Raw genomic sequence first — 27,180 nt, forward strand, 5'->3', positions numbered from 1 at the left:
GACATTGTAACTTATGACATCACAAATACAACAGGAGAATGAATATTCAAAGTAATCAGCATAAAAAGTTTATTACTGATTTATAGCTGTTTACGTCTGTTTGAAGTGTTTGTTGCTGTAATATTATTAATTCGAGTATTTATCTAATCATTAAATAAATACACGAATTAATTACTTTTAATATGTTGTTTGAAATTGTCTTTATAATATTAAATCAGACAATTATAATTTCGTATTGCTTTTGTAAGAACTTTTGCGACCTCTATCGGCGGACTTTTGACTACAAACGGTCTATTCTTGTCATGGTGGCATTTAAAATGTTTGGACTCCTCTGAAGCAACACAATGATGTATAACAATTACGATTTTTTTTGTACAATGATATTTTTCGCCAAAATTGCATATAGACATAAGGTGTTAAATCCCTTTTTACATCTTTCAGTTGAAAATTTTCTAAAATGTATAAGAGAACCGCAGACGTTTTCGAGTTATCCAACTAAAATGCCATTATTTTATTATTTCCTGATTACACCATCTATTGTCATGAAATTAAGAACGAGACAAATATCATATAGCGACTCAAAGTGGTTTCTAGGGCCCAAATCCTGAATTTTTTACAGCGAGTTTTTTTCCGGCCTTGGCATAAGCCGTATCATGTTTCACCCACAACCCACTCACTGGCGCTACCAAGAAACTGATTTTTTTTTATTCTACATCGTTCTCTGAATTAGCATACATATTCAAACCTTTTGACCTGAGACATATTATTCGATTGTTCTTGACTTCAAGACGTTATAATCAGTGACGACGAAGCATTCCCTTAAAAATTAGGGCTCATCAGGTCGTCATGGACACAAGTATTGTAAAACAACTATTGATCATTCAGAGAGAAGCAAAATACAGAAATGAAAGCAATTCACTAAGGAGCAGTATGTTTTGAATAAAGGGTATGTTTTTTCTAAACACGTAGATCTTAATTTATTTTAACGTTTAATCCTTGATATTTAACGATCAACAAACTAAAGAATATTTTCTATAAGGTAGCTTCCACTAGCTCCATAGTTTGAATGTTATTTTTCCTTCAGGTTAGTTATTTTCGTTTCAAAGCAATACACGTCCAATCAGGGAACAGGTTATTCCAAAATTCACAAAATCAACAATTTTCATCTGAAAGTTTTAATACAGCCATAAATGTTCGAAAGATGGCGCTACAATACTTCTGAATACAGTTTTAGAAAGAATCTTTTGTCATGGTCTAAATATTTCAAACATAACGCTACTTTACTACCGCTCAAAAAAAGATAGACAACTATTTCATTTTTAAAAAAAAAACAACAATAACAAAGAAAACCTCTGACCTGCCTTACATATTCGACAGGTAACACCACACCACCTTCTCCATAATTAGGTAGACACATTTTTGGCTTAAGCGTAAAGCTACACAGTAGGCTATCTGCCATCTGACCACCACATGTATCGAAACCCGAATTTTAGTGTTGCGAGCCCTTAAAACTGAAGCTAAGCTACAAGGATAACAATAAAAGAAAAGAGCTACAAATTACCAAATAATCTGGGTTTTAAGAAATAGGCCTAGTAAAAACTAGAAACAAATAAAACTTTGTGAAACAATATACGTTTTCTCAGGGTTTGAAATATGGAGGCTTTTGAATAACCACCTATCAATTCGCTGGAGATACTACATTGTAGATACGCTTAGAAAGCTACAGAGTTCTGCATTTTATAATGTGATTCATTTATCCCTTTGCACTGTTGATAATATATTAACAATGTGTAACAGTGTGGCTGCCCCTTGCTGCAATGAAAAGTAATCATTGTCAACACATCCGTTGAGACAGTCAGAATTTGTTTTTTAATATCGTATCTGAATAATACAGCACTTTTAATATAATGCCAAAGTTAACCCCTAGAACTTACCGTAGACACATGTATGCAATTCTTAACCGTGAGTTGCGGCATATCAGTTTATGTTTATAATACGTATTCTGTAACAATCAAGAAACACGCAAGGTTCATTTTGTTCAAGTTGGCTTTGCTTCTTTTTCTGTTTACGGGTAGTTTTGCTGTAATATTGAACGTCATGCAAGAATGTGGATATTTCAGTTCTCTAATGTCAGGACAAGTGATATCTCGAAATTATAACCTTATTTAGGTTTCAGTGGAATTGACTAATAGTGATATAGGTGGCACACATGTCCTGCGAATGTAATTTTATACAATTTGATATAAAATACCAAGATATCTTGGCTAGCTTTTTCTCACTCTTTCAAACTCAAAGTTTTGTGAGTGATGTTTTAGTTATTTTTTAATAAATAATTGTACTCTTTTTAATATTAATTAATTCGTATTAGATATCTTTATGTACTGTTAAGAAAGTAAAAAAAAACAAACAAACACTATAATACATGCGTATCTCTTCCTCCCATACATACGAGTTTTTAATTTTGTTTGTAAATTAGAACAATGTTGTTCAGTTTGTGTTTTTTACATTTTGTTCCTAGACTTTTCTTTCTCGAACTACGTCAAAGTCGAAGCACTCAGAATTCTGTAATAAGAATTGACGGACCACAGTTCGGCATGGACAGGTGGGTTAAGGTGTTCGACTCGTAATCTGAGGGTCGTGTGTTCGAATCCCCATCGCACCAAACATGCTCGTCCTTTCAGCCGTAGGGGCGTTATAATATGTCGGTCAATCCCACTATTCATTGGTAAACGAGCAACCCAAAAGTTGGCCTAGCTGCCTTCCCTCTAGTCTTACACTGCTAAATTAGGGACGGCTAGCGCAGGTAGCCCTTGTGTAGTTTTGCGCGAAATTCGAAACAAACAAACTTAACGGACCAGTCCCATTCTTTAACTTTACCTGGATATTTCTCATATGAAAAAAACATAAACAAATCCGGTGAAAAATTAGCATATTCGACAAGTGGACTTATCTTCATCATGATTTATTTGTTTATTGCTGTTTGTCTTTGATGATTGAAGAGGACCGTCCTCATCGATTGATTTTGTGTATTACGAGGTGACTAATTGGACCGATCCTGATTTGAAAATGTCTGGTGCGATAAGCGTCATTAGCGAGGCTGAATGGTTGCTTTGCGAGCTGTACCTTTATTTTACAGTGTCAGGACGCTGTGTTGTTCATATTTTGCAAACCACATTCAGGTCGGGCGATTTGTACATTTGAATAATATTATTCATAATAGTGCATTAAAACAGGAAAAGAAGAGTTTTACACAATCAAATTTATGTCTGAATAGAATTATACGGTTTATTTTAAAGTTAAGAAAAGAAGATGGCCCGCATGGGGGTCGAACCCACGACCTTCGCGTTATCAGCACGACGCTCTAACCAACTGAGCTAACGGGCCACTGAAAATGAAACTATACTTAATATTTATATACAATTGTAGAAATATTTCATAGTTTTTTAATTTTTTTATTTTGTGTACAAATACTCGATAATGTTATTTCTCTCTAATTTTTAGGCCTATCGGTTTCCACTGCTCGCCACCTGTAAATATTATATATTCTTGGTTGTAGGCTAAAGCTTAATTGTATATTTTTCATTACCTAAATAACTTTAAGTTTTGAACAAATCCGGTTTAACAACTACTATATTAACTAAATACATAAACATATAAAAACATGAGAGTTTAGATGGTTTCTCTTCTGTAAAATTGCTTTACAACTGGCATCACAGATTTTTAATTGGACTAACATCGGATCTTTAGGATAGCAGTATTATAGTTCTCCTATCAGCAGAATTATTCTTATATCCCAATTTATTTCAACACGTATTAGGTTGTTATCTCAGTGATAAATTTTCAACAAAGAAAATCATGCGAAGAACCAGAATTTCGTGATACTGCTTCGTAATAACATCAATATTAACAGTATTTCTATTCCTAGAATAGAAAAACTTTGTCAATGTTTTACCTAAAATCATCATGGTTTCTGCCAAAAATGCACAAACTCTCCTACAATTTTCGTTCTCTCATTTTTATCCTTTGCTGAAGTTAAACACATAGCCACATACATATGTTGTTGTTTTTCTCTCTTTTCATTTTGCAGTTTATTTTCAATACAGACCAATTTCTTGCAAACGACTTTGAATGCCAATTTTATTGCTAATTCTAATTTTATGGAAATTTGGTTGACGATGCTTGTATTCACCATTTCACCAAGAATTCCATTGTTCATTGAACTCAACTCTGTTCGAAAATTTAAATTATTTTAAGCAGAACACCTCGTGTGATTCTTTTAAATAGGTATAACAAGTGCAAGTGTTTAATTTCCCCAGGGTTATTTTATTTTCCTTAGTTTTAGCCGTATTGAAGTTCGCAAGATAGTTGGATCACGTGGGACATTAATAGTTAAAAAGACTAAAACAAGTGTTGGCTAAGATAAAAACTGGTATATTGTTTGTTTCTGAATATCGGGCAAAGCTATATGAGGGTTTTTTGCGCTAGCCGTCCCTAATTTGGCAATGGAAGGCTAGAGGGAGCCAGTTAATCATCACTAACTCTTTGGCTACTTACCAATGAATAATGGAATTAACCGTTACAGTTTATGCTCCCACGGCTGAAAGGGCGAACACGTTTAGTGTAACGGAGATTCGAACCCGCGGTCCTCAGATTACGAATCTAACGCTCTAATCACCTGGGCATACCAGTCCACCCCCTCCCCAAAAAACACACAAAATAAAACCGGGTGTAAAAAATAAACATATCATATTGGCTAGATCAAATCCACGCAAACAGTACTTAGTGATGTGCAGCTGCGTCGTGACGTGAATAGTTGATTTTAGAGTAATACAAAAACTATAAGTTGACGTCACACACACCCTATGATATTTAAACAACAATGGTTCCTATTATTCCTTTGTTGAGTAGGTTTATTTTAGATTGTATTCAACGTTATAACTAGCATTGTGTCATGCATGTATTTTCAGATTTACAGACGACATTGAAAACTATTTTCTCTCAAGAGAGATTTATTAATTCTTACAGACTGGTTAAATTTGTTTTTGAATTTCGCACAAAGTTACTCGAGGGCTCTGTGCTAGCCGTCCCTAATTTAGCAGTGTAAGACTTGAGGGAAGGCAGCTAGTCATCACCACCCACCGCCAACTTTGGAGCTGCTCTTTTACCAACAAATAGTGGGATTGACCGCAACATTATAACGCCCCCACGGCTGGAAGGTCGAGCATGTTTGGCGCGAAGGGGATGCGAACCCGCGACCCTCAGATTACGAGTCGCACGCCTTAACACGATTCGCCATGCCGGACCGACTGGTTAGATGGAAAAGGATTACAGTTTTAAATTACATTTTAAAACTACAGGGTGTTCGGAAAGTCATTGTGCACTTATATATTTATTAACAGACATGTTTCAATATAGAATACAGGAGGTAAATATGAATGACAATTATAAACAATGTTGAAAGTGACCCCCGTTGGCATCAATACAGGCCTGGATCCTTCTTATTTAGTTTCTAAACACCGCTATCAGTTGCTGGCTTGAAATAGACTGAATAAAATATGATTACAAATCTGCACAGTGACTTTCCGAACATACTGTACTTTATTATCATTTTTAATATTAAGCTTTTAGCATGAAATGTATGTTTTAAAAAGTGTTTGTTTCTTGAATTTCGCGCAAAGCTACACGAGGGCTATCTGCGCTAACCTTCCCTAATTTAGCACTTAAAGACTAGAGGGAGGCAGCTAGTTATCACAACCTACCGCCAACATTTGGGATACTCTTTTACCAACGAATAGTGGGATTGATGGCCGAATTATAACGCGCCCATAGCTTAAAGGGCGGACATGTTTGGTATGACAGGGACTCAAACCCACGACTCTCAGATTACAAGTCGAGCGCTCTAACCACCTGGCCATGTCGGGACCATTTAAGAAATGATACATGTGTTTGTAAACTTTTATGACAGATCTGGCTACAGGATAGTATGTAATGTGTACGGGCTCTTGAATACTTGCATTCATTTATTCGCACCTCTTTAATACAAAAACACTCTCATATCCAACTATTAGGTTAGAAAGATGTAACTCAATAGTTGGCGGTAGGTGCTACTGAATAGCTGCTTTTACTTTAATCTGTTAATTTCATTCTAGAGTCAGCTGTACGTATATAGCTCTCTGTGGAGCTTTGTGAGAAAAAAAATATAAACAACAAATGTTTAACGATAAAGAAAGTAGAAGGAAACTGTCTTCTAGTTTCAACAAATTCCAATGTCCAAAATTTTTATAAATTGTAAATTATTCCGCCAAAGGTTGGCAATTATTGTTTATTAAGTTTTATACAGGGCTATTACAGAGATAACTGAACTACTCGTTTCTAATTTTGAAGTAATATGACTAATAGGAAGGAGTGAGTGAACATAACCCACCGCCAGCTCATGGGCTACTTTAATCAAACAGTGCGATTTTGACTGTCACTCTTATAACATTCTAATCAGTCACGAATCCAAAGAGTAAAAGGCATATTTGTCTTTTTGTGGTATTGGGACATGAACCTTGGATCAAAAGTCTGGCACACTTGACCCAAGTGATTGGTACTTTAAGTTTAATAAAGAGTTTGTTTGAGGCTTATTTCTCCAATAATTCTTAAACTAGACTTACTTAAGAAACGACACATATATGTTTAAGGAGATTAAAACTGTTTTTTAAGTGTAATAACTTGACCTCTCCAGTGACCCAGGGCCAAAAGCTTACGACGCTGTTCTCCTACCTCAGCGGTAAGTCTGAGGGCTTGCAATGCTAAAATTCGAGTTTCAATACCCATGGTAAGCACAGCACAGACAGCCCATTGTGTATCTTTGCACTTAATAACAATCTACAAAACTAGTAACTCAGTTCAATATGAATACAATACAGAACATGTGTATGAATAACACTGGTTCTACTAATGAAAATGGGTTTTTGCTCACTGTTCTGCTAGTTTCCAATGTGAAAGTAGTTAAGAATGTCTCATTTTATAAGCATCTAGTTCTCACGACTTTAATAACCATCCACGCTTTATATCGAACCACAACAGGCTATATTGGATAAAAAAAACCAATACCATTAACAACTGAAGGCCACAGCTTGTAGAAGTATCAGTTCTTATCTGATATTGCTAGGAATAATAATAAAATTATCCCATTTAGCTCTAGGTGGTTCTCTGACAGAGTAATGGCTTGGTGTTGTGTTTCCTGTTATGTTTCTTTACTACAAAATAATTGTACGAATGGTTAATTCTGAGGATATTCTGGTAGCAATATATGCATAAAAATACTATACTCGAAAAAAACATTTCAAAACCACTGATACCCAAAAAACGTACATAAAACCAAATACTTATTTACTTCTGAATTTCTAAACATTATTTTTTTATTTTCAAGAAACCTGTTGGAGTTTTCATGACAAAGGTAAGTAGAAGCACTTCTTATTCATGTTTCAGAGCAAAAGATTCCAAATTGAACAATCGTAAAAGTCTTTCCAGATACACAGAATCATAACCAAAACACAGAAACCTTCATGCCGTCCAACTGAACTGAATGTATCATAGTCTGTTAGAACTCTGACTGAACTGGATGTATCATGGTCTTATAGAACTCTGGTTGAATTGGATGTATCATAGTGTGGTAGAACTCTGGCTGAACTGAATATCATGGTCTAGTAGAACTTTGACAGAACTTGATGTATCATAGTCTGGTAGAACTCTGACTGAATTGGATGTATCATGGTCTTATAGAACTCTGGTTGAATTGGATGTATCATAGTTTTTACTTTCCATGACATTGCTACACTCAAGAATTACAATTAAATAATTACGATTTATAGGTTTATTTACAGATAACAGAAAGGTTGCTCTACAGTAAAACATGATGGGCTATCTGTATGGTGTGTTTACTGCAGAAAATCGAACATCTAATTTTACTGTTGTAAACTTACTAGTGACCCACTGTGGAGGACTGTGATGTATCATAGTCTGGTAGAACTCTGACTGAACTAGATGCATCACAGTCTAGTATAACTCTGGCTAAACTGGATGTATCATAGCCTGGTAGAACTCTGACTAAACTGGATGTATCATAGTCCGACAAAACTGTGACTAAACTGGATGTATCATAGTCCGACAGAACTGTGACTGAACTGGATGCATCACAGTCTGGTGGAAGAACTCTTAATTGTCTATAATGGCTTTCATCTTGTCATTTTGTAACCTTAGGAAACCAGGAAATGGGTCCTCTTCTCTTCAGCTTGGTCCTCCACAGTGGGTCACTAGTAAGTTTACAGCAGTAAGATTAGGGGTTCGATTCTCTGCAGTAAACACCGTACATATAGCCCATCATGTTTTACTGTAGAGCAACCTTTCTGTTATCTGTAAATGAACCTATAAATCATAATTTAATTGTAATTCTTGAGAGTAGCAATGTCATGGAAAGTAAAAACGTTTTAATATTTTTTATAAACATAAAAAGAGGCAGAGATACTGTTTGATTCCTTACATTTAATGCCAACTGTGATCAATGTGGTACACATGCAGTTTTCTTCCAAAGCATTTCTGTACAACATGGAATAATACATTTCTGATCCCAATGACTAAGTTTTATTATTTAATACATATTATAGATTATCTTGTATTGATATAAATTACTTCAAATAACAGTGACATCACCATCTAATGCTCATCTTACCCAACCAAGAGCCAATCCATGTTCAAAACACACAGCTACTCAAAAATTAGTCGATTAGTGATGGTTCTACTCAGAATCAAGTTCTCAAGCTAACAGAGTCACAATGCAGTAAATCATAAAAACAAACATTAATTTGAAATAAATTTATTTTTGGTAAAATAGTGTAAATATTCCACATTCAATAGCCCACACTTTAAAATGTTTTCAACAATTTCATTGAGATTTAACAAACTACAGCTAACAACCTATATATATCATTCTGTTTTATTATAAGACACTAGATTGAAGTGTGAAAAACCTTAATTATTTCATTATTGAAATAAGATGTGGATGGATCACAGGAACATCTGTAATATTGCTTTGATACAAGGTTTTAACCCTTTATCTCCTCTACCCGTACATTTATGTGATTTAATGTAATGTAAAGTAACCCTTTGATGGATAACAAAGGGCCACAGAAGAAGAGAAACAAGTATTTGGTGTATTTTTACAGATATTACCTGACAAACTAATATTTGTCTCGTGACAGAAGAAACAAACACAACCAACTACACAATAATGCTATTTTCTACACCAATCACAATGCATATTTTACTTCCAAATCACTTCATAGTTTTATACTAACCAACTGAAACCCAAGTCACATTTCAAATTTCTGCATGTATTCTAATAGAGTTGAAACTATTCATTAATAACATTTATTTTCCTTTTTGTTCATATCCTGATAAACTTTTCCTCTTATCAGTTTTTATTTTATAAATTACAACTTCTAGCAGCTCAAGATGTCTGTCCTCCAAGATTATGGGCCTCATGTACAAGCCATGTGATCTAACTTTGGGTATAAAACAAAACAAAACTGGTTCAAGGTAGATTTTAAATATATCTGTAAACAATGGCAAACTAGTTTGACTATACACTATGTCAATAAAATAGATTCTGTAATATTTACTCAAAACAGAGCAAGTAAAAAAAAATATCATTGGATGACACCATACAAAGGAAGTGTTTAGGAGTATGGTAACTGTTTAGTATTTACAATGGTTTCTCACTGCAACATGCAGGAGTAAAGTCCTAGTTTACTCAGTGTATAACAATGAAGGAAATATTTTGTTATTTGCTTTTCAAATTTTTTCACTCTATTTCAATAATTTTATTTTGAAACATTTAGATTTTCCACTTATGTGTCACCATCTGTTTTGTGGTTTGGATTTTCATGTTTCTATTCCAGTTTTGATTTTATTGCAGTATTAACTTTATAAAAGTAAACTCCAAAAACATTAAAAGGAAAATAAAACAACAAAGATGCTCATTTCTAACCCTGATGTATATATGCTTTTCAATGATGTCAAATACTCTGGGACTTCAGTTCTTGGTTCCATTAAAAAGGTACTTTTGGAAATATTAGCCCTACTCATTGTTTTACTTTAACAAGATTTACAATGCCCCAAATTTTCTGCACACATCATACTCTACGTTCTCACAAGTAAAATATCAGAAGTGGAAAACCCTCTGGAAGTAATCTTTTGAATTCTCATTTGTTTGTAGCACATATTTTAACCTCTAGCAATTGAGGATAGTTTTCCACAATATTCAAGAGTATACCATCTATATAGTTTCTCAGCTTCATATTCACCTCTTGTTGTTCTCGTAATGTCTCCATGGCCTAAGATTTAAAGATAAATCCATTGTTAATGTTTGATAAGGAACAGTGGTTATGGAAGGCTGGAGTCAACTTACTGATACCATATAAAAAGTGTGGCTAAACCTATATCACAGTAGTTTGTTATAAGGCTACAAATGTAGCCTTATAACATGGCACTTCAAAATTAACACTACAATCAAACCTGACTTTTGGTAATATTGGCATTTTATGACTTTTCCTCTAGCATAATTCTCAAAATTTTGTTTTTATGAAAATATGAACTGTTAATTTTGTAAGATGGACAAATTTATATCAGCAAAAGGATACTAATAAAAAAAATATTATTTCAGTTTTTTTCTTCTCCAAAATGGCTAGGTTAATGTAGGTTTTATGTAGCTCAGTGAGACATGAATATAAACTTAACTTATATATATCAAAGTTCATAAAATTATAGCGCTGATCTATGTAATAATATCTTAAATCACTGTATTAATGAAGCTTAATGTTTCCTACATTACAGTTTACCTCGTCTTTTGAAAGGTTTTCAAGTTCCTCAGCTAGTGAGACCACTTCACTATGTAGAAGGTTACATCCTTCACGAACACCATGGTTCAGTAATTGTGCCTGTAAATCTTCATTAGCTTCTCTGAGACACTGATTTTCCTGGACCGTATACATAAAAAGTAAAATGAAATACCTAACTACTACTACTGTCATATATTATACACCTCAACGATATAACACTATATATTTACTGGTCAACTGACAAGAATGAAGCTGTAACTTGTCCCCACTGAGCCTTCTTACTTTGTACAGCTTATTGTGATCAGTTTCGTCCTGCACCTCAATAGAAAATCTGCACTCAACCAAAATCTACAGACATTGATTTCAGTTGTGAAATATTCTCACCATCAATGAAAATGTTATGATCTTTTTAACCACTAGTGTGAAATTACACTAAATATCAAGTTACCTCCATAATGTCTTGTATCTGTCTAACACTAGCAAACTCTTACTTTATTAGTGTCTCATGTCTTTCTAATAAGAGTCAACTCTTACCTTGATAATGTCTCGTGTCTGTCAAACAAGAGTCAAGTCTTACCATCATAATATCTCATGTCTGTCTAATAAGAGTAAACTCTTATCTTAACAATGTCTCATGTCTAACAACAGTCAACTCTTACCTTAATAATGTCTCATGTCTAACAACAGTCAACTCTTATCTTAATAATGTCTCATGTCTAACAACAGTCAACTCTTACCTTAATAATGTCTCATGTCTGTCTAACAAGAGTCAACTCTTACCATCATAATATCTCATGTCAGTTTAATAAGAGTAAACCTCTTATCTTAATAATATCTCATGTCTGTCTGACAATAATAAACTCTTACCCTAATAATTTCTCATGTCTAACAACAGTAAACTCTTACCTTCTGTCACAGAGAAATGTACTAGATTTATAACTGAAATAAGAAAGTTTTTCAAGACATACATCACGCAGACTTCTCACTTCCTGCTTGAGCTCATGATATTGAGATGGAAGTTTTAGTAAACTAGGGGTGTGAGTTCGTTTGAGGTTTTCTGTTTCAGAGCGGTATCTGCGTAGGTCATCCAACTCCTGGTTGAGGTCCCTCAGTAACTGAAACAAACCAAAGTAAGCCTATTGCAAAAAAAGCCTAGCAATTAGCATGTGACATTACAAAAAACCTTTCACTACTGAATAATTCACAGTTACACACTTGGGATGAAAGCTACAAGTTTCATCATATGAATTCAACAATTATGTTGTCTGTGTACCTTTATATTAAAATATGGTGTAAATTTATTGTTTTACAGTGAGAATTCGTATCTTAATGGTTTACCACGTTTTGTTACTTAGAATTTTACCAACTTTTCTCTAACCTGTGCATTGGCTTTCCTCTCATGTGTGAATAGATGACGTTCTCTCCTTGATAGCTCCTCTAATTTAGAGTGTTCATCCTGTAGGCTAGAAAGTTCAGCTGATGTGTCATCTAGCTGTTCTCGTAGATTTGATTTTTCCTGTACCAATGAAGAATTAAGCATGGAAGCTTAGAGTAAAAGATAAATTATTATGATATTTGACCAGTGGCTGAACAGGAATGGTATATTTTAATATGCACACTGGCAAGGAAAAAAAAAATTGAGATAAAATATATTGAACAAAAAGAAAGTTACACTTTTTAAAAACACATGACCCATAACTGTGTAGTTTCATACAAAACCAAGCTTGGCTTTATTATTTATGCAACTGTTATAGCACTGTATGTTTTATCTCAGATCTACTCTCCAGCCACACTCCCAAATTCATGCAGTCGCTTACAATATATTAACTTTTATGGTATACAAAATATCTGTACTGTCAAAGTGTGGCCTGTAGACTATCGAATCTCTCTTTACTGGTACCACATCTTGAAATATCCCACTGAAAACATAATTCTGACTCGATTTGAAAATAGATAGGAGATTACATTTTTCAAGTTTTATTTGAAGAATAGGAAATGAGTCTTGTAATGTTCTAGTAATCATTAAGAAACATTGATGAAGAGAAAAAGAGTTAGACTTAAAGTGAAGTGATTTTAAATTAGAAAAAAATATACTTACATTTATCACTTAAACTATCTTACTCCTGCTACTTTTACAATTTTTTTTTTTAGAATGATAATAAATAAATAATAAAAACAGCATTGACTGCATGGTCTCTGAAATCACAGGAATGACATAATAGTTTAGAAAGCTGTGGAAGCATTCCGAATCTATTCAAACTGTGGATTTATTTAAGTTTGTGTGCAGTAAATTCTATGTTTAAAACACTATAGTATAACTTTGACATATAGGATCTCTAAATATCATATCCAAAGCTTGTTCCTTGCAGATTTGACCAGGAAGTCTTAACATGATTTAACAATAAGAGTAAAGTTAATATTTATAACAGTGCATTACAAACACAGTGGTTAGGCTACTGTCAACAGTCAAAGAGTGTTAACCAAGTTGATTTAATTTGTTGCACGTTTGATGAACTGCTGATGATAAACTTGGTTGAACCTAAAAGCCAAAACTGTGATATATTTTTAGGCGAGGAATCTTGAGTAGTGTAAGGATTTAGATTTTGATCTCAAAGAAGAACCGTGAACTTTGCTCTTACCTGTTTTAACCTTTCAATCTGTTGCTTGAATCTCACAACATTTTCCTTGATCTCTAGATGCTCCTTTTGGAGACTGTGCAGTCTAGAAAGAAATCACAGTAGGTACTTTGTTACAAATACATTACTTACTATTAAATTGAAATTTGGTTTTCTCAAACCTTATGTTAAAAGTAAAGTTTTATACTTCAATTTATTTGAACGTTTCACTTACTAATGTTTAACAGATTCTTTAGATTTTATAAACAGTCTCTTGGCAGTTTGGTGGCAAGTCAGTCTTGATCAATGAAAGTGGTTTTTTTTTGGGTTAGGGTGCTCCTACTTACCCCCACAACAAAATCTTGAAAATGGGTTTTCACACTCCTGCCACCCTGAAGGACCTTAAATCTAATAACGAGCACTGGGTGATTGAGAAGAGGTGCAGCATACGAACACTACAAACTTATGGAATGCTGACTCATAAACTTCAAAGTATAGCCCCTCACTCCCATTATAAGTGGGGTGAACTGATGGTTCCAAGCACCTTCAATAGTCTTCCTTCGTTCATCCCAGAAGGATTCATACTGAAATAACTACCAAATTGTTCTTTGTCTTTCCAGTGATAAGCTTGAAGACTTGTAATTTTAAAATTCAGGGTTTGATTCACCCTGGTGAAACAATACAGTGTTGCTTTTCACTTAAAGAACTTTATTAAAGCTGATGATTTCATCCAAAAACACAGAAACAATATATAAGTAAGCAGAAGAACTACTTAGCAATGATTTAAACCAACTTTCATCTAAATAGTTATGTAACATACTGTTTCACAGGAGTTTCTGAGGAGACATTCCAGTTTTAGTACTGAGACCTTCACAATTTCTTTCAACAGACAGTTACAGTCCATTAAAGTTCTTGAACCAGTTACATACAAGACATAAGTGTTTTTAAAACCATTTCAGAATAAACTACAGTAAGCTAGTTTTAAGAGAAATGACTGGATATTTTGTGTGACATATAATTTCAAAACCTAACCAAACATACATCAAAAAGTTTTCAAAGAAAGAATATTTTAGTTAAGATTATAATGATATATAAAAATAACACATTTACTTCACTATATAAAATATTTATTATCCAAAAATGCATACAACTTTTCTCAAATAACATTTTTCAAGAAGTCAAGTTTACATTTGCTACACACCTACTGGCATAATTTTCTGTTTCCATGGCTTTCTCTCTCTCCAGTTTAGCCTGTGAAAAAACAACAAACATTAAAAATCTGATATGGTAGCTTCTTTTTCTTTCTTGGAAACAAAAGAATATAACTGCTAATAGAAAAGTAACCAACACATTTGTAACAAGTATTTTACTAACTGACATTGTATCCAAATGAAAAATACAAATTGATTGATTGACATGTAAATTTTTAAAAGAATTTCTTATTTAATTAATTCTTTAATTACTATCTGATATCTAACATGTGGTGATATTCTTACCATATTTTCTCTCAGGTGTCTTTCTTCTTCTTTTAATCTTTCCTCAGACCTAATTTCTAGCTCTCTAATGTTTTCTTCTAAAGAATGGATTCTGAAAGAATGAAGGAAATAAATAAAGTCTCCCTTACATAAGCTTATTAACTATTTTTAGAATAAAAGACTGGTTTAAAAATGGATTATCTTCAGATCTGGTAGATGCAATGGGTTTGGAAGAGTTCAAAGGAGAGCTTAATGAATAGCTGGGGAGTCAGGGCTGGATGAGTGACCAAATGAATAAGGCAGGCCTCGTGGTTCAATGTCCCCTTATTGTCTGTCAAATGTTACGATATGTCGATCAGGTGATTTTCATAATAAGGAATTGTCCTGAGTCGGTGTATCCAGTCCCTCAATAGAGTTAAAACATGAATAAGTGGTTATAACAGTAAATATCATAACTCACAAAACTAAAGTTCCTAACTACAGAACAACAAAGAGCAGCATCCAATCAACTCCTGTTTCATAGAAAAGGGACAAAATTACTAGTATTTCTTCTGACATTAAAGGTTTATGTCAATTAAACCCACATTTTTATGCAGTCCTTATGTGTCCAACTCTACTGTTATGGAAAATTCTTCAACTTTATCTTTAGGTACACAAAACAGAAGATTTCAATAGACAAGTCTGTTTGAAGCATCTTGTTGTCAGTTTTCCTATGTAGTGTTCAGTGCTAAGAAAGTGATCCAAGTACTGGGGAAAAGTTTACATATTAGTGGATATTTCTAATCTAGAACACAGTCCACATCTTTCTTCTTTACAAAACTGTAATGTCAAAACTTCAAAAAGACACTTAAATGGACACTTTCCTGAAACAGAAACTATTTTGCCAATTCTCCAAAAAAAAAAAAAGTTAAAAGATACCATTTTAAGAACAGGAAGTTTTGGGTTGACACTGACCTCTATATGATCTACAGAACAAGTTTCCTTAGCTCCTGAGAGTTGAAGAAAACAACAGTGTTATTCATTTATAAAAGATTACTTTCTTCAGGAATTTTCAACCCATTTGTACACATTTTATTCTTTTAGGGCATTCTGTTAAAGATGTCAAATAGTTCAAAACAAAGACGCAAGTTTTCTGATTGTGTTTCCAACTGCAAATGGACAAGTTCAACTGTTTTGTTGAAAAAAAACTTGTAGAAATTATGGGATATTTTACAAGGAAGGACTTACAGTTTAAACAATAACTTATTATACATGTATACAGTGGGGAATAAACATAAAAGCATAAGAAAAGGCATGATAACAGAAAGGTCCATTACAGTAATCAGCATCCTCCCCCCCCCAAAAAAAAAATCAAAACGAGTGCAAAACAAATTCCTTTAAAAAGGGTTAGAAGTTTCAATTATCAGTTCTTTCTGTGATTGTAATGAAGTATTTATCGAGTAAAGCACAATATCTATGACTTATAAATATATATATGATTTTATTCTTACACTGTCCATAATGACAGGTTACAATATCTGATGGTACAACAGGGAACCCCAAATCTGGTAAAATTAATTTTTGAAATAGAATTTATTTGACGTTTAATTTTGAAATACATTTCGTTAAAATTAGCAGTAAATTCACTTTACCGGTAATAAAAAGAAAATTTCAGCCAAAACGTATTACTTCCACTAGTTCCAGTAGTAACTAGGACTACCTGTACTAACTAGAACTACGTTTTTTAGTAACAGTTTCACAACTCATAATGCTTCTTTTAAAGTGTTTAAAAAAAAATTACAAAGAGAAAATTAATTAAAATTAACAACTATAACACTCAAGCACAGTTTATTTATTATCATTTAAATTAAAATCGTTCAGAACAGATTATACGTCTACTCAATTATATTCAAATCCTATAAGTTATAACGACTGTTTCTATGGCTGTATTATACGGCTACTATCATTATGTTTTAATCCAATAACGACTGTCACTATGAAATAAAACAACTGATTTTTACCGACTGGAGCACTTTAAAAAATCAGTTTCATGTACCTAAATCAGAAACCGGATTATTCTGCAACAGTCTTGCACTGTTGAAACATTAACGCGAACGTATACCAGTTGTTGTCACGGTAACATCAGCATAAACAGAAGATCTGACACTTTTATCACTAGATGAAGATTCGATATGAAAAATAAAATTTAATTGCGAAATGAGTGCACGCACTGTCATAAGCCTGGTGAAAAAGGCACTTTTTCGAAAGCAGGTAAAAGCACACACCTAACATTTAGGTTTAATTCTGTTTCATTACGTCATGCTTGAGCTAACCACTAGAATGCCAGTCGATAAACTGGGTGACGGCCGTAACAAGTTATAGAATTCGAATAAAAAAATAGTGCATGAATTAATTTTTAACAATTGTTCGCAGCTCTGGTAATGAACAGTAAAGCTCCTATGTATATTGTTATTTATTTTTACAAAGTAACTATCGCTATCCCACATCTAACAACCAGTATCGGGTACTGTGAAATTGCTGTTTACATTATTGTACTTGCCCCCACTATTTTATTCGTAAATTAACGAAATATGTTTTTAGTAATTAATTAATTTCATAAACTATCATAAATATCTGTCCTCTAGGGGCTCACTGGTAAGTTAGAAGGCTTATAATGCTAAAAATCGGGTTTCGATAACCACGACAGACAGCACAGATAGATCAATATTTAGCTTTTGGCTTAACTTGAAGCAAACAAACGAACAGACATGGTTGTGTATTAATCAACAAAACTATGATTTCTGGAATTCTCAACAGATGGGGCGAACGTTTCCATTGTTTTACTTGTAACTGCACAAAAATAAATCGACAGAGTATGCCAAACTGTGACATAACCTTTTGATAATGTAAAAAAAAAAATATTCATAATACAATACATACCATACTTCACTTTTCGCAACTAGAAAAGAACACAGGTGGTTACATACTAGGTAGAATTTTTAAAACAAAAGTAGTACAGTTTAAAACTGAAAGATGACGCAACATTAAAAATCAAGAGGCCTATAATTTGTGATAAAAATGCAGTTTAAATTATTTCGATCTGATTACTGTATTCACTGTTTTAGTAAATATCTTAAAAGGAATCAAAAAACTATTTCTATGTATAAAACAATTTTAACGTGGAGGTGGAAATGAACAACTATGTCAGAACTATTATTGGAAAAAATATTTCTAATTCAATAAAAAAAGGCACAGATGGACAACTGTAAATACATATCGATACATAAAGTTATCGGTGAAAGAGTCTGTAGTTTGCATTAGAAGTATTTTAACGTAGAGACAAGACATGGCCAGGTGGGTTAAGGCGTTCGACTCGTAATCTGAGGGTCGCGAGTTCAAATCCCCATCGCACCAAACGTGCTCGCCTTTTCAGCCGTGGGTGCGTTATAATGTGACGGTCAATTCCACTATTCGTTGGTAAAAGAGTAGCCAAAGAGTTGGCGGGGGGTGGTGATGATTAGCTGCCTTCTGTCTAGTCTTACACTGCTAAATTAGGGACGGCTAGCCCAGATAGCCCTCGTGTAGCTTTGTGCGAAATTCCAAAACAAACAAACGAAGAGAAAAATCCGTGTATAATTCTACATACTAATTTATCTATGTTATGAGATTTAAACAAGTCAATTATATAGTTTCAATGTATAGGTGCAGCTAAAGGATAGTTTCAGACAAGACTGTGTTAGAGTTAAACCTTTGGTTTGTTGAACATTGACTGGCTTCTCTGAATAGCTGTTAAACACCTATATAACATATGTTTGAAACAACTTTGTTATGTAAAGTTAAGTTTGAGTAGTCCCATATTTTAAACTTGATTCATGTGGAGGTTTGAATCAATATTCTGTCAACAATGTGGCCTTATTAAATGTCAAAACTAACTCTGATGACCTGCAATATAGTCAGAGTACGATATCGATTTGTTTTTATTTCATTCTATTATTTTTAATGGTCCTAGTTATAAATGTTACCAGTAGATGGTGTCGTACTACAAGACAATTTATTTTAATCCCATTCCATTCTTTTCTTTCTCTCTCTCTCTTTTCTTGGGGTTCACTTGATAATTAAATAATCAATTAACACATTTTGCGTGAAAATGACATGGAACAGAGCATGTTTTCTGGTACAATACCGATTTGGTCTATTGTGCATGAGTGGAGAAAGACTACCATGCTTATGGAACGTGCGCAGTGCGTGAACTCTGTACGAGAAGCGACGGTTAATGGTTTAGAAACGTGCATTTCATTCCCCCCCCTCTCCCATCAACAACAACAACAACTTGATATAATTTTTCCTGGGGAACACAACTGAAATATTTTAGGCAAACACGAAAAACTATCACAAGAAGGTGCATATTTTCTTATAAACAATTTTTAATCATGTGCTTTGTTTGCAAAAGCGCTTGTATCGTCTAACCCTTTAATTTTACAGTATATTTTGAATAATAAATATGTCAAACTTAACTGAAGTTTTGATGGTTCCAAAAACTTCGTCCGAGGCATAATTAGTCTAAATACCAAGAGTTACTTTAAGTGCTGTAATGTCGGGTGTATTTTATCTACTCCAATGTACACAATTATCTCGTTCAACACTTATGCATATTTCCACTTCTCAGGCGTCTACTTACGTGATCCATGTACCAAATGAAAGTTTTGTTTGCTTGTTTAGTTATCACTGATTTTAATGCAAAGCTACATAACTGATTATTCGCGCTCTGTTTACCACGGGATAACGAACCGAAGGTTTTATTATCGTAAATGTACACACCCTTACTGTTGGCACACTGTGCAAGAACAGAAATTTATTTGTTGTTAAACAGAAAACTACAAAGTGGGTGACATTTACTGTACTCATCATGGGTATCAGAAACCAATTTTTAGCGTTATAAGCCCTCGGGCCTCGGACTATATGTTAAATCGCCAGGGGCATTGTTTGTTTGGATATAAATTAGAAACAAGCATATGATTGTGATCTTATGAAAGCTTAGATCGTCTTTTTGAATTCGTTTTGAACATTTTCGTTTACAAACTGATACATCAAGAAGATAGTGGAAATCATTACATAGTTTTACTTCAGAGTACAGACAAACAAACAAAAATATTTTACGTCACACATTCTTTAACGTCAGTAAAAATTCCCTGAATTTCAAACAGCACTACTTAACACTGATGCGTGTGTAAGCATATGGCGTAAAGGTTAAAGGTTAATAGTTTGTCTGCTAGTAATTCGATGTAATATCTGTAAGGTCAAATATTAAGTTCAAAAACCTTTCTAATACACCCTAAAGATTAACCATTGTGACTTTCTCTACAAAATATATATGTCGTGTGTTGTAAGGCACAACAGGCTATCTGTGCTCTCTTCACCGTGGGTATAAAGTTTTACTGCTCTACCACCAGGGGGAGGTATTACACAGGACACGTTGTGGGGCGAAAAAAATTCATTTAGGCAACTTTCTACTGTCTACATAAATACTGAGTAACAATTATTGTTAACAGGGAGGACGGTTTATTAGGAAGGGGATATATATCTATTTAATGTGAATCCCCCATTGGAAGAAATACGATAAACCAATTCCGACTTACCTCTTTAACAGGGAGGCATTCTCCTGTTTAACTCTGGTGTAGCAGTCATCTGTGATGTGCTGACTGTCCGTAAGGGCAGCTATCTGTTGTTGCAACAACTGGACCTGTGAAAGGAATTCTTCTAGAGTGGTGCTCTGTTGTCCCTAACCTGAACGTTACATTATACTACGGCTCAGTATTAAAAATGTCCTGTAATGTACGTGTAAACCTCTTTCGAATATAGGATGATGAAGATATGGCCGAATCAGAAAGGTATTAAACCTACTGGACACCCAGGGGGCTGTCGTATGACACTTTTAGGGCCCATCAATGGAATAGTAGGCATTTTTGAAAAAAACAAAACAAACATATCTAAGACTGGGGGAATTCCAAAACTGCTGGGATATCAGGGCTATGGCCCTGTCAGTACTTGTGTTAATTTGGTATTGTCGAAGTTATAATATCCTAGCCACTGAGTGTGCGGAGAGTTTTTGGTAGAAGATTATGGTTCGAACCTTGAGCGTAAGATCCACAACCCGACAGGCTAATCTCTAATTCACTTTCGCTCCACTTCCACAACGAATCGATTTGAAAAACGTGCTAGGAGATGTATTAAAGTATTTTATGAAATAAAACGACAACAGTTAAGGTATAATGGGCAGTGTAGCAACAGTTTATTTCACAGAGAGGTATCACCCCATTTTATGTTAGGATAACAGATCATGTTAGGGTAACGTGGTAACATGATGACAGGTAGTAGCGTAATAATAGTATTAAGTGTAATATGGCTCCCTGATGGGACAGCAGTAAGTCTACGGACTTATAGTGCTGAATCCGGGGTTCAACTCCCCACGTCAGACCTAACAGACAAACATATGTAGCTTTACTCTATAACAAACAAACAAAGGTAATACGACAGAACAGTTAACGTTTATTTGGTTCTGGTTATCAAAGTACAATTTGTAATAAAGAAACTAATGGTGAACCTAATCAAATATCTATTTGTATCTGCTCGTAGAATATATTAGTGAAACGTAAAAATATTTCTACATAAACTTGGTAAGGACATCTGTCACAGGTCACTACATACCTTTTGGTTTAGGTCCATTACATCATCTTCCAGTGACATATCAGTATACATGTCTTCTGCGGAGTCACAGCTCATGGAGCTCCTCCTACTGTTGGACGGAAGAACGTCACCGTTCGAAGCACCCCCTCGGTGGAGTTGGCTGAATATAATAATTCTGACTCAGTTGTTGTCTTAAGATAAAATGAGCTGTACGTATATACATTCAAATCATACTCTGCATAGAAACATATCGGAGTGAGACGTTGTTTGTACAACTGAATATATATATAATCAAATCATACCCTGCATAGAAGCTTACCAGAGTAAGGAGTTGTTTATACAACTGTACATATGTAATCAAATCATACCGTGTATAGAAACTTACCAGAGTAAGGAGTTGTTTATACAACTGTACATATGTAATCAAATCATACCGTGTATAGAAACTTACCAGAGTAAGGAGTTGTTTATACAACTGTACATATGTAATCAAATCATACCGTGTATAGAAACTTACCAAGCTAAAGCGTTTGAGGACCATATCTTGCCCGAGCTGAAAACAAAACAAAACTTTGTTATTTCTAGAACATTGGTTACAGTTATGTATGTTACACTGTCTGTGCTATAAGTCCTGACAAACACTAAATATATATATCTATTATCACAATGTAGACCAGTGGTGCACAAACGTTTTGAGTCAGGGGCCACAAACAGACTTCTCGTAACCGTTGGGGGCCTCAAATTAGTGAAGATTAAAATCGTCCCACAATTGTTACCCACAAGATGGACATCACATTTAAGAACACACAAATAACAATTACATGAAAGAGTTTGCACATTATTCTAAGAAATGTTATGATACGTCAACTGTCACAAAGTCAGTGCGATGGATGGTGCTGCATGTCATCTACGAGCTTAGAAATGTCCGACTTGATGTTTTACGTTGAAAGACGCAAGACTGCTTCCAGATGATCATCAGTCAGCTGATTGTGAGTGTTGGTTTTGTTCAGTTTCATATGCGAGAAAGCCTGTTCGCAGCAGTACGTGCTGCCAAACATGCTGGTGTGGACAAGTGCATTCTCTTTCAGATTAGCAAATATATCAGGCAACGTTTTGTAGAAGTCAAGCAAATTGTTTTCTCGGTAAATAACACGCAGTTCATCAGATGCCTGCAGATCAGTAAGTTCGAGCTGATATTCTGCTGACAAGTCATCCACTGACACACTAAATGGATCAGCAAAAAGTTTCATAAACAATCTGCATTGGTCAAAGTCATGAAACCGTGAGTTGAAGGATTGAATCAAGGTATCTAGCTTCCCAACATAAACTTGTGTGTCAATGTCCTGATTCTTCTGTAGCTGTGACTGAAAAGTGGGAAAGTGCACGAAGTTGCTTGATGCTGCTTGCTGCTGGAACAACTGCAACTTTGTCCTGAAAGCTGACACGTGATTTGCAAGCTGACAGACAAGCTGATTTTTGCTTTACAACTTCAAATTCAGATCATTCAAGTGTTGTGTCATGTCGACCAGAAAGGTCAAATCAGCTTGTCATGCTGGATCAGTCATGGAAATCACTTATGTGTCTTTGTTTTTGCTTCTGAGGAATTCTATCACCTCATCAATCAACTCCCAGAATCTTCTGAGCATCTTCCCTCGACTCAACCAGCGTACTTCACAGTGATACACAAGGTCACCATAGTCTGAATCAATTTCACCAAGAAGACTTCGAAACTGACGGTGATTTAATGAAATTAATGGTTTTCGTCACTCATGCCATCAGTGCCTGAAAATCAAGTTCTTTACTGCACAGGTTCTGTTGGTGAGCAATACAGTGCAACTTCACCAACTGTTTGTTCTGCTTTCCTCGATGCTTCATCAACAGTGCTACCAGCCCGTTACTTTTTCCGGTCATGGCTGGTGCTCTATCAGTTGTCATACTTACCAGTTTCGTGAAATCCAATGAAACACTACTACACAGTCGTACTGTCTCCTCGAATAGAGCAGACCCTTCATGGAACTCATGCCGATTAGTTTTTCTGTGATATCAAACGATGACGACACACCACGAACAAAAACTAGTAGCTGTGCTGTTGAACTGATGTCAGTCAATTCGTCTGCTGCCAAAGAGAAGTAGACAAAGTTGGTTGCTTTATTTGTAAGCTGCCTTGTCACGTCTGCTGAGAGGTGTGAAATTTTTCGTTGAACTGTCATACGATTCAAAGCCACCTTCTGTAGCTTGCGAACTGCTTCCGGACACAACTTTTCCGATGCAGTAATCATACATTGCTTGACAAAATCACCATCAGTGATCGGTCCGCCAGATTTCGTTATCATCAACAAAATATTGTAACTGACCTCACATGCTGCACCCAAATCTGCTGACTGCTTTGAAAAAACGTTCTGCTGGTGATTCAGCGATCGCCGCAGAGATTCAATTCGAGCTGTTCGTTCATCACCGACAACGTTGTGGAAATCTTTATGCTTCGACTCATAATGATGCTTTATATTGGATACCTTCACCACTGCTACTGTTGAATGACACAGCAGACAAATCACGTTCTTCTGTTGTTGAACAAAACAGTATTGCGCAGTCCAATCGTCATGAAACTGCCGGTTTTCATCGTCAGCTTTTCTTTTACGATTAGCTGCCATTTTTGTTACGAAATAATATCAAAATAGGGCTCGTAAGTAAATCTCGAAGAACAATTGGAACGCGTGAGATTTCGTAATTATTTAAATATTACGTCATTGCGCCAATGATTAAATGCCTATGCATTAACGAGATTTGCTTATTAAATTTTCTTTATTCTCGACACAAATATAGAACCATCCAGTATCTAATCTAATGCATATTCTTCTATAGCGCTTAATCTTCGCGCAGGCTCGAACTCTAAGCGCGCGAACTCTCTATGTTTGACTTTCCAGTTGGACATCGCGGGCCACTCGGCGACTAATCGCGGGCCGGACTTTGTGTACCACTGATGTAGACAATATCTACGTTAACTTAGACAACAAACTGATCTAACTTGTGGTAAATGTTCCCGAATTTTGGTGCAAAGCTACACAGTGGGCGTTTGTGCGTCCTGTTCCCCACGGTGAATCGAACCTGAGATTTTAGTGTCGTACTTTCATAAACTAACTGCTCATTCACTGGACGATTGTAAAGCGGTATAATTACTAATGCGTGTAAGTTTAAATTCGATTTGTCTCAGTTTCGCTTTTGTTTGAGAAACTTAAGAGGTGAGGTGTACCATTTTCAAGATTTCTTTTAAAATAAACACATGAACAAGTATAATATATAATTCAACATTATTATAACATTTTTAACTTAGATGGCGTTGTTTTCTTACGCAGAGGTTTAACATGGGTTCCATCCCCTACGTATGCCGCAGGAATCGAATCATAAATTCCAGATTATAAGGTTACGTTGAGCCAGAAAGAAACAAACGTATTTTAGTCCATAAGAAGGAAGAACCCCCTCGTTTACATAAGCTCAATTATACACACAAACGTACGCATTGCACACAGTTTTATTTCTCACGTCGCACGAACAGCGTGACCTACGCAGAACAAATTCTTACAATTAATGACATAACGGCAATAAAAGCAAAACGTAATTATGTAATTACGTAACATGTTACGATCGGTCTACTCTGAAATCTCGTGTTCTGAATTATATTCAATGCCTATAAACCAGTCTCTCACACAAGACCCAGTCGTTGAACTCCAAAATTATTGATTCAGAAACAAAAAAAAAAGGAAAAAAAAAGATACATTGATTTTTTCTCACAGAACTTCTGATCCGACGATTGCCGGATAAGCAGAATTGGTTAGTTACTTATATAGCTTCCGATAGATTTTACAAACTTGTTATATGTTATCTACATTCATGTCGGGGCTTATGTTAACGTATTAGATTATTGTAAGTAATAAATATCTATAAATGGGTGGTTAGAGTTTTAAATAGAGAAGGTTGGATGTTATACAAGGTTATGAAGGTGTTTTATTTAACCACAGTGTAATAATAATGATTTATTACTAACTTCTACGATCTGGTATGTAAAGATACTGTTAGCTCGGCCATTATGTCTACACGTTGTTTGGTATTATCATTAAATTATTTTTTCATGTATTATTATTAACTTGTATAGTCGGATCCTTTGTTAATTATTCATCTATCTAATGGTTTCTTTAGATTCTCAGTTCCGCATTCATGTCTTATTTATTGGATGATGTTCATGAAACAAAACGTTGGCTGGTCACCAGTCCACCTAGATAGATTGCCCTTTTCATCAAAATATTAGGAATATGACGCCGAGACGAAGATAAATGAAACGTTAGGTGGTCACCAGTCCACTAGATAGATTTTCCTTTTCAGCAAAAAAAAAAAAAAAAAAGACGCCGAGACGAAGATAAACGAAACGTTAGCTGGTCACTAGTTGTCCTTTTGAATATTACCAGAGACAGTCGCTAACTACGATAATTTAAGAAAGCTGCATATCTATACATGTTTTCAGGGGTTCGATTCCGAGTGGTGGACTGAGGAGAAAGCCTAATATGTAGCTTGTCGTTACTGAAAATATAAAATGAAACAATAAGACTGGGGATATATCTATTGATTTCTTAATTAAGATATTCCGTTGATTAAAGAGGCTTGTTTTCATTAGTAACATTGGTGATATAACAGAATCTAGCTTCATTCGGAAACTATTAAAGTTTAAAACTGAACCGCTTTTTTTACTTCCAAGATCCATTTTATGTACTTGCCTCTAGATTAAGTCATCAAACACTACACCATTACTTCAGACTTATTAAACCAACACTCACTACACTTATAAGGTTTCATGACACCCCCCCCCCTCAGACAGTAATCGAACTATTCTATCTTGATAAATGAATTTTGGCTTTTATGATCCATTCTGTTTCGAAAAATCAAGCGTGACATGACCCAAACCGGCTTATATAGGTTAGTTACTAGTTTTCTACACAACACAAGTAGCATTACGAAGATACAAAAAAAAAAGAAAACACAACAAAAACACGATTTTCAAAGAGTTTATCAGCACACGTTAAATACACACAATGAAACACAAAATACATTTTTTACAATAATTTATAAACATAGTAACATGAAGTGAACGTTGTAGAAAATAAAACGTGTTTATAGCAATTTATAAACACAGATAAAACAATCCCTCGTACCTAGAGGCCCTTCGGAGAGTGGACCGCGACCATGTACTATGTCGAGATAGTTTACGAATATGGTGTATTCGTCCGCTACTTCCAGTATTGCCTGCACTACTTGTGCTGCGAAAACTGTCAGAGCTAAGGAAATACACAGCATAAACAACAGGGAGTTTTGTATAACAAGAGGAGATGGTGTGAGAAGACAAACATATTTTTAGGTTTTAGGTCTTGTTAATGACTGAATAGGTTCAGGTTTTGATGTTCTTCTTTAACATACATAGATACATAAATATTTTGTAATTTTTATTTAGCTACAAAAATTAAAAATTACCAAAGACAACTTCGAATGACGACGGGG

General features: G+C 34.7%; 1 protein-coding gene and 1 non-coding gene across 6 annotated transcripts in view; both read right to left on the bottom strand.

Annotated features, from left to right (window-relative positions):
- Positions 1-3,310: 3,310 nt before the first annotated feature.
- On the bottom strand, positions 3,311-3,384 carry TRNAI-GAU (transfer RNA isoleucine (anticodon GAU)). The gene has a single exon. It is a non-coding gene; the product is annotated as a tRNA-Ile (tRNA).
- A 5,130-nt stretch (positions 3,385-8,514) lies between these two features.
- The window catches only part of LOC143244469 (rab11 family-interacting protein 4A-like), a 49,268-nt gene continuing 30,602 nt past the window's right edge, over positions 8,515-27,180 (bottom strand). For 3 of the 5 annotated variants that reach the window (XM_076489193.1, XM_076489191.1, XM_076489190.1), the window contains 10 exons: positions 22,154-22,189; positions 21,658-21,796; positions 20,589-20,692; positions 14,995-15,085; positions 14,700-14,749; positions 13,523-13,604; positions 12,262-12,399; positions 11,852-11,998; positions 10,884-11,021; positions 8,515-10,379 (listed from right to left, as the gene is read on the bottom strand). In XM_076489193.1, the coding sequence (XP_076345308.1) occupies positions 10,248-10,379; positions 10,884-11,021; positions 11,852-11,998; positions 12,262-12,399; positions 13,523-13,604; positions 14,700-14,749; positions 14,995-15,085; positions 20,589-20,692; positions 21,658-21,796; positions 22,154-22,189 (1,057 nt within the window). In that variant the 3' untranslated portion in view covers positions 8,515-10,247. Of the gene's footprint in view, positions 10,380-10,883; positions 11,022-11,851; positions 11,999-12,261; positions 12,400-13,522; positions 13,605-14,699; positions 14,750-14,994; positions 15,086-20,588; positions 20,693-21,657; positions 21,797-22,153; positions 22,190-26,837; positions 26,961-27,180 lie in introns of all 5 variants that reach the window. The other 2 variants (XM_076489192.1, XM_076489189.1) reach the window with 1 other exon arrangement.

The sequence above is a fragment of the Tachypleus tridentatus genome, chromosome 2, assembly GCF_004210375.1.
Source record: "Tachypleus tridentatus isolate NWPU-2018 chromosome 2, ASM421037v1, whole genome shotgun sequence".
NCBI lineage: Eukaryota > Metazoa > Arthropoda > Merostomata > Xiphosura > Limulidae > Tachypleus > Tachypleus tridentatus.